Consider the following 12,107-nt stretch of genomic DNA (forward strand, 5'->3'; position numbering starts at 1 on the left):
TTTTAATTTTAATTTTAATTTTCTCTGACGTGGCATCTCATCAGGGAAAAATAAAGTCAAATCTGTCGTTTAAGTATCGTACCGTGTTGGCAATCTAATAAGGCTATTATGTCAAAGAATTTTAATACATGAAATAATTTCATGAGTTCATAACGAAATTTTCTGGATTTTGCATCTCATCAATAATATAAATTTGGGAACAATTACTAATTTTTACTCCTGTATCAATTTTATTTTAAATTTTCAAAATTATACCTTACACTTTAACAAGGTTTGCTTTGAAAATACGGTAAAAATATATTATCACTCAACCCATTGTAAAACATAAGTATGATACCAAGTTGATAAAGTCCACAGAAAAATGACAATAAAACTAAATTTTTGTTAAAATAGATGAGTTTTGGCAAAGTTATATATTTGTACGTTACTCAAAACTTAAATTTGTGTATAACTTGATATTATTCAAATTAACAAGTTTACATCGAAACGATTATATTAATTGTACATCCAATTTGGTGAAATTAAAAAGTTTGATATACCATGACCATTTCATAGGTAAGAATTGTTTTTTTTCCTCTTATAAATGGTTGTTGGGAGTGCGACCATTAAGAATTATGGATATATAAGTGATGAATAATATTTTTATTGGTAGGAGATCTTTTGAATGAAACTAGAAGCAAAACGATATAGATTCATACTCCAAAGTGTATAATATCACACCATTATAGAAATATATAGACCGTCCTTTCCGACTAAGGATAACAATTATAGAGATATTTGTCCAAATTTATATATTCATAATTATTTTCTTATAAAACGATTTTAGTTGCATTTTAAATAATTGGCTTTTTATTATTTAATTGTTTTCCTTTAACTCTGCAAAGGGAAGACTACATGACGGCTAGATGGGCCATGCCTAGAAGATTGAGCTTAAAAAAATTCAAACTTCTACGCTACCTTTTGACTATTAAGAGGCCGTGTGGCACGCCCCCTCCCATTAAAGTTTCTAAAGACAAAGTGGAAATAGAAACAAAACAATCAGCAAATTCATTGCATATTTCTTTCTTCTCCTTTTTATTTCTCAAATTATTATAAATACACAAAACCAGCGTAAAGCCAACGGTAGTTATGGAATTAGGTTGAGATTAGTGCTTGTAAATTGTATGTAAAATGCTAATTAAAATAATCAAAAGAAACTGAAAAATATTAAAGTGTGTGGATTTCTAATTTGTTCTGGGCTTCCTTTCTACCCTTTATGCTAAAAGTATAATATAAACATCCATTCATTTCTTTTTCCACACTTCATGAAGAGTTGAATAATTCTGGGGGAACTTTTCAGTATATTTCAGAACAGGAGGAATCATGAACAGAAATAATAATAAGACTAAGTACAGAGTCACACATGAAAAATATGAAATCCATTTTAAACAGTGTTTTATATAAAAGTATCTCTAAACCCCGTTACGCAAAAGAGGCCCAAAACCCCCTACCCTACCAAACACCTAAATTTTCAATACCAAAATAGTGTGAAATAAATTGATAAATGTAAAGCATTAATAAGAAGAGATCCCAGCCAATCACTTAGTCAAGGAATCTAATAATATAAGGTGGGTTAGGTTAAATCCATTTCCTTTCCTTTTCAACCAAATAAAATGAAGCAAATTTGAACAAACAAACATGGGAAGGAACAATTAGTTCATAATTTTCCCACCAAATTAATAGACGGTTGGGGTAAGTCCCATTTAAACGAGTAAATAAATTTCCTGGTAGTATGGCTGGCCGACGACTATCTTTGCGCGTCTGAAGGCACAAACGACTCTGTACAGAACGTGATTTGTTGAAGACTTTTCAAGTCTGAATGTGCGGTACAGCAGACAGAATATGATGCTTTGAAGAGCTCTCTCTCCCTGAATAAAACTGCCAACAAAAGGAAACTCATTTATTCCTGCCCAAATAATATACAGTTCCAAATTCTGTCTTAACTTCTTTCTTCAAGCTTTTTTTTTTAAGATGAGGTTTGGCCAAATCATAAATCATAAGGCTGTGCGAAGAAGCTTCGAGCACATTGGTATCCCTGCAATTTGTATTAAACAAATCTAGAACTTAATCCATGGGAAATAATTACATTTGACGGATATGGGGGGTAGCTTTTTTTTTCTTTCCCCCCCTTCTCTATCTAGAGTCATAGACCAAGTTTTATAACTAAATGAAAAGGAAATTACGGTGAGATGTGTAGAGAGAGAGAGAGAGAGAAAGAGTCGTATACTGTTTCTTTTTCCAAATTCAGAAAATTGGGTGTCTGAAACAATTTGGGCATGGCTGTCAATAATGAACCCCAATAAATCTTCTATGTTCCGTGGGAATAGAGAAATGTGGTTTTGATCTGGTTTGACAGTCAAAAATGGAGCCAAGTCAATCTGGGATTTAACCAACACTCAGACCCCGAGTCTTGACTGATGAGTCAAGTAAGGGATTTGCCAGCCCATTCCCGTTCACGTCGTTTTTGTTTGGCTTGCATTTTGTTAAATTTCTCTTTCCCCTTCTCGAGAAGAGGGTCGTGTACAACGTAGTCATTTGGATCATCACTACGTGACATGCGGTCCTGCATGATACATGTTGAAAACTAAGTAATGGATATTGATAAAGCTTACAGTTCAAACATTCTCCATCCCGATAAAATACAAGTTCCAAAAATCAAAACTATTTATAAACCAGATAAAAAGAACCACAGACCAAATTCATAACTGGATGGAGATAATGAATTTGTATAGTAAACATAAACAGAGCATATACTTCATAATCTCCTTTCGGGCAATGGGTAAAATTGGGCAGGTTGAAACGATTGAAATATTTTGTAATTTTTTATAGGAATATTAAGCGAACTTTTTTTTTTGTAGGAATATTGTGCAAATGTTTTTCAGTCCATTAAAGTGTTAATGTGCTGTACGAAGTTGACATTTAAAACTTTTAAGCATGTTAATAAATTTACAATCACTTACCTTGCCAGGCTCTGGTGTGAACTTTAACCTAACAGATTTCCAATCTGACAAATCATCATTGCCACCCCCATATTCAGCATTTGAAGGTTCTGGTTTTCCAGAAAAGCCTTTCTTAAAATTCTCAAGTTTTGCCAAAACCTATAAATAACAAAAAGAAAAAGAAAAGGTTAATACTTCTTTTCTTTTTTTTTTTTTTTTTTGCGAGAACGGAAAGGTCATGAAAAGATCCAAAAAGAAGTTCCTCATTATGCAGAAGACCTTAAAGTCATTCCCAAATATGAAACAATAACCACAAACCAACAATGAGAAAGGGAAAATGGGAAACTTTTAAGAACTAAGTTTAACAGCTTAACAAAGTTAAGAAGTTTAGCTCAACAGAGTTAAGATTCATATTTTGAATCTTCAAATGTCCTCTCCTTTTTCTGGTACCATAAGCCAAGCTAAACAATGAAATAAGAAGTGTTATCTGGACTTGTTATACAAGAAAATTCAAGTTTCGGTCAATTATCGTTATAACTATTTGATTTGAAGTAAGCCCACAAAAGAAGAAGGGGCGAACAAAAGCAAAAGCTAATATTAAAAAGTTCTAGTAAATTATCCATAAGAAGAAGTAAACATTCCGGATAAGAACTGAAAGGGGTTTTGCTATTCAGATAAAAAATAATAATAAAGGCACCATTATCAGGATTCACAATAGTCATTACAAAAGCTCAAGTGGAAAATTCTAGATCTCATTTCAACATTATTTCAAACAAAATGAAATTTCCTTTTCAAACCAAAAAAAAAAAAAAAAAAAAGGATAGGAATTAAAACAAACATGAAGATTAGAACATACCTCATCTTCACGTCCTTGAAGTCTTCTCTTCTTCAATTTTTGCAGCTGTCTTCCTCTTTCAGCATCACCCAATAACTGCAAGTCTGAGTCAGCATTAGCCATTCGCTCCGCTCTCGCTTCAGATCCAATTCCTTTTTTCTTTAAGGATAACTTCTCAATCTTTGGTTGCTCACGTTTAGTATTCTCAGCACTGGGCCTGCTAAAAATTGATGTAAATGCAGATGATTTAATTTATTCAAAAATCGATATACCCCCCCCCCCCCCCCCCCCCCCCCCCTCCCCACCACACACACACACAAAAAAAAAAAAAAAAAAAAAAAAAAAAACCAAACAACAACTTCGATATCAAATGATTATAATGTAAATAATGACATGTAGAATCTTCAACCTCCGTTATAAATTTCAAAAAATGAAGATTGTAATTAAGCTACGATGACCCTGTAAATCAAGATTAATGTCAATTATCAAGGTCTAATATTTAAATGGTAAACAAGTATAGATTTCAGTTGCAGCTCCTATGTGGAAGAATAAAATATATAATTGCATAAACTACTTGTAAACTATAGTTTAGGGATATTGGATCTTGGATTTAAAAAGGCAATTGCAGAAACCAATCTTCTCTAGATCAATCACACTAAGGCTTAATAGAATCTTGGTCATTCTAAGAACCGAAAAAGTGAACTTGGAAAGCCTTAAAAATCTGGATGATATGGACTACATTAGCTTTTAACACAAACCCATGCCTTCTTTGCAGCCTAAACAGTAAACAAGTACTCATGCATGGAATAAAAATTGTGGAGGCAAGAAAATACGACAATTCCCCTTTACCAACTCCAATAAAAGTAAATAATTAAAGAACAAAAAAATTGGAGCAAAAATGCATTCAAATTATATTTTACCTTCGAGTAGATCCTTCATTGCTCTTTGAGTCGGAAGTCCCTGCACGTGAAATTCAGAACTTCAACTAACTTGCACCTTGAGAAATTTTTATTTTGAACAGTCAGGTCTCAAAGCCCTAAAGTTAGATTCTAAGGAAAACATTGGCCAAGGAAAAGATAAATGATAACGTGCCAATGGTAATAACTTTAGACCATTTATGCAAGAGTATCATCCTGCAAACCTACTTTTCCATAAAACATTTTCATTATGTGAAGTGGAAGACGTTCACCAACTATCAATCTTTCATCCAAAGCTTAATGAATTGCCTGCTGGTTCAAATTTTCTGACTTTGTTTTTTCTATTTTCCTGTTCTTCCTGTTTTATTAATACAGAGACTCCCTATCCCGTTCTAATATTTGACTAAAATTAGAGTTATACTTAGATTGACGCCCAAGTTAGAACTTCGATTTCAAGTTAAATCGTAGATTGGCACACAGTTCAAATATGATGTGTGGTAGCGACTTAGTGCAATTCTCGCCATCTGTCAAATTAAAATTTGAACCAACATAAAATTTAATTGTTTAAAAATAGCAACACGCACATCATATGGAAACTGTGTGAGACTAAAGGATCGTAGTTCCATATTGAAAACAATAAATTGCATAGAAGTATCCCTCTAAAAAAATTGTATAGAAGTATAGAAAGAATGTTGATGTCACCATTTTTAGACTTGTGGTGGGATGGTGCATCTCCCAACTCTGTTCTTTTTCTCAATATCTGTTGACGCATTCGGGCATCGAAATTAGCTTCATCATCATCACTATCACTGTATTGAGGGAGATTAGAATTATCAGCATCTGAATCTCTACGAGACTCTTGTTTCTTTGATGCTAAAGTTTCTCTAACAGATAGCTGCATCTCCCTCGTTCTTTTACTGTCCTGCACATAAAAAATTCATTGTGTTAAGTTAGAAACCAACAAATATTCTGTGTGCCATAAATGATCACACTAAGTTTTTGCAACTACCGCAGCTTCAAAAGTAATGTTAGAAGAAAATACTATCGACATTATCTCAGATGAGCAGACATCTTATGAAAATCAATGGTTTTGTTTTTGTTTTTTTTTTTGGTGGTGGGGGTGGGGAGGGACTTGAGCTTTCAAATGAAGCATCCAGAAGATGATCCAATACATCACGACTGCTCTTAATTTTTGGACCATTGATAAGCAATGTAATTGAAAGTTGTTATTTTATTTTGTTCATTTATTTACCAATTCACTGCTTGGAATCTCTGCCTTTAGCAGACGTGGATCATCCAACACATCATGACTGCTCTTAATTTTCTTCTTCACAGCTGCCAGTTCTTTCTCATCTTCTTCAGCTTCTTCTCCAAACGATAGTAAATTTAGTTTTCTACATAATGCAAACATACCAAGCAACAGAGAAATCAGGGGTAATCATAGCATGTATCTCCAAAGAGAATTTCAAAATGTATAAACTCTTACTTCACTGCTTTCTTCTTACTGTCCTTGTTTTCAGAATCCACGGTGGATGTGGCCACAGGCTTAGCAGGTGCTCTTGGAACAATATCGTCAAATGGATTCCATAATACCTTAAAATGAAAAATAAAAAATAAAAGAAAGTCAGGCCCTTAAAGATTTGTTTGACATAATAGAAGCTTATAACATTAGGGAAATATAAAAGTAGCATCCAAAGTAAAAACTATTATGAAACTATAACCAAGTTCAAAACTTGTATCATTTAATCCTACCTCAATTGATTTTATCTTGGGTGGATCCACAGGACGGTCATCCTTGTCAGTTTCGAACTCACCCAAACTTGTTAGGTTATATATAGAATCTCCAGTGACCTAAAAAAACCAATGTACTCCAGCATGACAATAGCGATCAAGATCAAAATGGTTGTACAATAAGAATCATTGTCACCTTTCCAAAAATTGTGTGCTTCTTGTCAAGGTCATCACATCGACTCAAGGTTATAAAAAACTGACTTCCATTAGAATGAGGCGACCCAGCATTTGCACATGCTACTAAGCCCCTGTGCTTGAATCTAAGCCGTGAGTGAAACTCATCCGGGAAAACACCCCCATATATACTTTCACCACCTGCGTGAAAATGCAGAATGCTAAGAAATAAGAATAATAATGATGCATAAGCACGATTTCTCCAACATGGTAGAACTCTATTTACACGTTTCAGTTAGTAGTACCCGCACAATATGCAAACAAAGTATCAAGGAAAATATGGGTCACTCAGTTAGTAAGCAGTATGACACTGCAGGGCATTAATAAATTATAAACATTCAACATTCAAGATCAGATTTGTGTCAATACGTAATACCGGACATTGATGCCCTGCAATTTGGCTCGTGTTCCTTCTTCCCTGTAGTTACCTATTTTCCTAGCCCCCTCCTTCAGACAACGGAATAATTACATGCCTAATACTTTCCCGCCTACATGGTGGCAAGGTAGCCTGATCTGCTTGATTAGCTTCTCCAGTTCTCCTACTATTGTTCCATCGTGGTGTAAACAAACACGAGGGAGATACCTTCCTACAGCGGCTTAGGGCAGCATAGCCAGTGACTACGTGCCACAAACTAATATAACATTCTCCATAGCTTACGAACGCCATCCAGATATCAATTTCTCCGAACTACGAAACATCATTAGGCAGAGAATGATAGAGAGTAAACTTTATTAGCTACCAATTCACTATAATCCGTGCTAATTTCTCCGTGCAAGAACCCTATAATCAGCTTACTTTAACAAAAATCCACTTCGAGTAGAATACAAAGCTCTACAAAACCCTAACAAATAAATGCAATCGGATGGAAGCAATACAGAAATGGACGAACCTGTGCCGCTACCGGTAGGATCGCCGCCCTGAACAATGAAGTCCTTGATAATCCGGTGAAAGATGGTGTTGTCGTAGTAGCCTTCAAGACAGAGCTGAACGAAATTTCTGACGGCTTTGGGAGCCTCCTTAGGCCAGAGCTCGATATCGAGCGGTCCACAAGTGGTATTCAACACGACCTTCCCCCTCGTCGGTGGCTCTAATACGTAAACTGTCGACATTTTCACTCGATTTTCAGAACTCTTTCGCCGCTACGAGCGCCACCTCCCGCTTCGTCAAAATATTCCCTCGGGAAAGAAGGTAGAGGGAGTGAAATTCTTCTTGAGCTTTCGTTGACTAAACGACGTCGTTGTGAATTTGCAATTGGTCAACGCATTTTCCAATTTCCATTTACCAATGGTCAATATTTCTTTCACTATAATAACTACTACTCATTTGAATAAATATTATTTTGTATTCTTCAATTAGTTACAGTCTAAGTTAAAATAATTAACAATTCAAAAATTATTATAATCCAAACTAAAATTATCTATACCCAAAAATAAACTATTGTATCACAACTATAATAACCAATTTTCCATCCCAAACGTCCTCTAATTACTGGTTAAATGACTTGAAGGACTTGAAATTCATTTTTTTTTTAATGTCACATAATAAAATTTTGTTGGGCAACTGCTACTTACAATTAAACGAGTGGGGAGAAAATTTGCTCATTGAATTCTCGGGTGATTTTTTTTTATAAATAATCAAACCCCGTTTATTGGGAGATATCCCCAATTTAGGGATGAGCAAACAGAATAAATAATTGTATGGAATTGTATTTATAATTACAATTGGCATAGCATAATTGATTTAGTCTAACCATCAAGATTCTTTTCCATCCAAGCCCGTTAATGAGCATTTTGGAAGGTGGACGACTTAGTTATGCTGACTATATTTTTCTTTGTGACTTGTCGGTCTACGTGTTCTTCCTTAATATCAATAAGGGAGTGCAACAACCCCGAGTTTGGACCGTAAATTGAAGAACTGGGTGCGGTTAATGTATTTGTAAGACATTCAGCTACTTGGTTTGAATATGGAATATACCTCACATCTAGTTGCCCTTTCAAGACTTGATCTCTTACAAAATGAACATCGATTTCAATATGCTTCATACGAGTGTGAAAGACGAGGTTTACAGCCAATTCTTCAGCACTCAAGTTATCGCACCATTAGATTAAAACAAATTTATTTGATATCCCAATTTAACCCAAGAGTTGTTGGATCCAGATGATTTTAGCAGAGGCATGAACTAATGCTCTATATTCAGATTCTGTGCTCCATCTTGCTACAACCATTGCTTCTTAGAGGACGACGAGACAAGATTTCCCCCAACAAACACACAATACAACGTGACTGACTTTCGATCATCGATATTAGCTACCCAATCAACATCTGATAATGCAATCATGGAGAGATATGTTCCAAGTTAAATATAAACACCAAAGCGTTTTGTACCACTTATATACCGAATTATCTGTTTGACGGATTACCAATGTGTATCTGTAAGTTGCTTCAAAAACTGACTTAAATGGTTAACCACACGTAATATTAGGTTGTGTGTCTGTTAAATATTGTAATGTACCAATTGTACTTCGATATATGAGTGGGTCTGCAATAGTTGTCCCAACTGTCTAGTCATTATACTTGGAGAAGGAGTTGATTTTATATCATGAAACTCAAGCTTACTGAGTAAATCATCCACGTATTTCTCCTTATTAATAATTGCCCCATTCTCTAGATAACGAATTTGCACGCCTAAGATGTAGCTTAGAGTGCCCAAATCTTTAAGTGCAAAATGAGAGTTCAGCACTTTGATGAATTTATTGATCAATGATTTATCATTGCCCATGAGAATCAATCATCAACATACACAAAATAATAACACCAAAGTAGTCCCATTTCAATAAATAAAAAGAGGGTGTCTGAATTTGCATTTTTGAAATCCTCACATAATTAAAGCTTCTTTCGAGGTATTGTTCCATGTTCTAAGAGCTTGTTTGAGGCCATGAAATACTTTGTTAAGTTTGCAAACATAATTTGGAAACTTCGGATCTATAAACCTTTGTGGTTGACTCATGTAAACTTCTTCTTCAAGTGTGCCATTCAAAAAGATATTGTTAAAGTTCAGCTGCCTTAACTCCCATCCATTCCTTTGAAGTCGCAAGATTGATGGCAACACGAATGGTGGATACTTTTACTACTGAATTGAAAGTCTCAAAGGAGCCCACACAGGGACTTTGATGAAACCCTTTGACCACGAGTCAGGCTTTACAGCGTTGAACGAAACCATTTGGATTCCTTTTGATTCTAAATACCCACTTGTTGCCAACAATGTTCAGAGCAGGAGAGAGAGGACCCATACGGTAACATCCCGAAATTCATAAAATTTTAAGTTAATTATCTAAAATTATTGAGTTTAAATTTCCCTTTCATTTGGAAAATTGGGGTTAAATTGAAATAATTGAAAAAAAATTATTGATTAAATTGAATTTAATTGATTAGATATTCGAACTGATTATCTTGAAAATATTGAATTTTGTTTCCCTTTGATTTTGGATTTTAGGGCCAACTTAAAAAAAAATTAAAGAGATAATTAATTTCATGTGGTTTAATTGATTTAAATATTTGGAAAGATTTAATTTGTATATGGATTTTATGCCCTTTAATTTTGGTCTTCAAAGCCTAAATCAAGATAATTTGAAAAGTTAATTGATTTATAAGTTTAATAGAATTTTTGGAGATTTTGGAGATATTGTGGTAAAATAAAAAAAATAAAAGAGTTGAGATTTTTCGAAATTAAATGAGAGTGAAAAGAGGCAAAAAAAAAAAAAAAAAAGCAATTCGATTTTTCAGCAGCTTTCACAAAATTTTCGATTTTCGAAGTTTGAACCGTTGGATCGTGCTCAAATTTGTTCAGTCTGTTCGAGACATATGGAGTTTCATTTTTGAAGGGTTGGATCGTTTTTTGAAGTTATGGTTCGTTTGTAATTACTGCTGAATAAAATCTGTAAAACTGGAAATTCCCCTTCTCTCCCACTCTCGCAAACCCTCCTCATGCAAGACCCTCGCTACCAGCCGCTAGCCTAAACAATTTATGTCGTCCAATAGCAACATCCGCTACCTATCTATAGTATCCACGAGTCGACGCACCATCTACCGCCACTGTTCGATCTTTGCGGGAATCTTGAGAAAAACCTTGGATAAGAATTATTTTCCTTATAATTTGGGAGGTGAAATGCACCCATTTGATTTTGGGTTAAATTAGTAACCTCTCTTTGGTTAAAACTTAGATTCAAGATTTGGAAGTTTTGAGGCATTGATCATCAAGCTAGAGACCATTTTGTTTTGCAGAAAATTGGTGAAGATCGATAATTTTTGTAAGTTGTTGGATGGTTATTCTTTTTGATTGAGAGTAATAATGGAAAATTAAGTTATTGATTTTGGATTTAATACTTGATTAGCTTGGCTAATTGAATCAAGTTTTGGAATTTGTCTTGGACGAAGCCACAACTTTAGGTTGATTCAAGTGTGCTAAAGAAGTTCTAAGGAGATTTTGTTTTGCGTTTTTACCAAGTTGAGGTAAGTGGTACTATTATCGGTATCTTTGTACCAGGCAACCTAGTCTAGAATTATAAAGTTAACTAATGGACTCTTGAAGTATGATTTTGTCATTATGTATTACTTGTTGCATGACAGTTATAAGTATTATGAGCATGTTCGAATTTCAAATCAGTAAGTATGTGGTGCATGAATAGACCAATAGAGCGGTTTAATGTCTCGCCTTGACGCATGTTTTATTTCAGAGGACCTACGGGTCCAGTTTCATGTTTGACGGTATGCCTACGGGCCGCTAGACATGCGTGAGTCGAAAGGTTCACGTTCATGTTATTTTTCCATGTTTGACGGTGTGCTTACGGGCCGCTAGACATGCATGAGCCGACAGGTTTACGTTCATGTTACTTTTATTTTCATGTTTCATGTTTAACGATGTGCTTACGGGCTGCTAGACATGTGTGAGCCGACTGGTTTGCGTTCATATTATTTTCATGTTTGACGATGAGCCTACGGGCTGCTAGACATGCGTGAGCTGACAGGTTTACGTTCATGTTATTTCCATGTTTGACTGTGCCTACAGGCCGCTAGACATGTGTGAGTCGACGGGTTCATGTTCATGTTATTTTCATGTTTGACGGTGTGCCTACGGGTCGTTAGACATGCGTTTCAAGGCAAGATAGTACGTCATTTGGATTTCTTTTCATCATAAAAAACTGATGTAGTTGTATGAGCCACGGGCTATTTTTCTTTACTCATGGATGCATAGCCTGATCCTGATAATAGGATCACTTACTGAGCATTTTATACTCAACCTTTCTTAATTTATGTTTTTCAGGTAATGATAGGAACAGACCAGCGGGTGACGAGAGGGTTCTGTGATTGTGCCATATGGGACATGTAAATCGCTTCCGCTCAGTTTACGTTTT

General features: G+C 34.9%; 1 protein-coding gene across 6 annotated transcripts; it reads right to left on the reverse strand.

Annotated features, from left to right (window-relative positions):
- Positions 1–1,612: 1,612 nt before the first annotated feature.
- LOC120086265 (Cyclophilin-like peptidyl-prolyl cis-trans isomerase family protein) lies at positions 1,613–7,956 on the reverse strand. 6 transcript variants are annotated; one of them, XR_016532151.1, is made up of 11 exons: positions 7,586–7,924; positions 6,658–6,836; positions 6,483–6,581; positions 6,217–6,323; positions 5,983–6,124; positions 5,433–5,652; positions 4,734–4,773; positions 3,835–4,030; positions 3,000–3,137; positions 2,267–2,602; positions 1,613–1,917 (listed from the first exon to the last, which is right to left on the reverse strand). XR_016532151.1 is itself a non-coding variant. In XM_039042815.2 (10 exons), the coding sequence occupies exons 1-10, from the start codon at positions 7,803–7,805 to the stop codon at positions 2,462–2,464; spliced, it is 1,482 nt and encodes a 493-aa protein (XP_038898743.2). In that variant the 5' UTR covers positions 7,806–7,956; the 3' UTR covers positions 1,613–2,461. The 6 variants fall into 6 exon arrangements, 2 of the variants coding, with proteins under 2 accessions (XP_038898743.2, XP_038898742.2); XR_016532150.1 differs by having other exon boundaries at positions 1,613–2,074; XR_005484172.2 differs by having other exon boundaries at positions 3,835–4,033.
- Between the last annotated feature and the right edge of the window lie 4,151 nt (positions 7,957–12,107).

Source organism: Benincasa hispida, chromosome 9 (assembly GCF_027475165.1).
Source record: "Benincasa hispida cultivar pf3 chromosome 9, pf3_genome.v1.1, whole genome shotgun sequence".
Lineage (NCBI taxonomy): Eukaryota > Viridiplantae > Streptophyta > Magnoliopsida > Cucurbitales > Cucurbitaceae > Benincasa > Benincasa hispida.

What these genes read in the sequence shown, in the direction of transcription:
- LOC120086265 (XM_039042814.2), bottom strand. Translation starts at nt 7,805, where the DNA reads ATGTCGACAGTTTACGTATTAGAGCCACCGACGAGGGGGAAGGTCGTG. An exon ending in CCACCACAAGTCTAAAAATG is followed by an intron (nt 4,774 to 5,432) that starts GTGACATCAACA and finishes TTTCACGTGCAG; the next exon opens with GGACTTCCGACTCAAAGAGC. An exon ending in TTCAAGGACGTGAAGATGAG is followed by an intron (nt 3,138 to 3,834) that starts GTATGTTCTAAT and finishes TGTTATTTATAG; the next exon opens with GTTTTGGCAAAACTTGAGAA.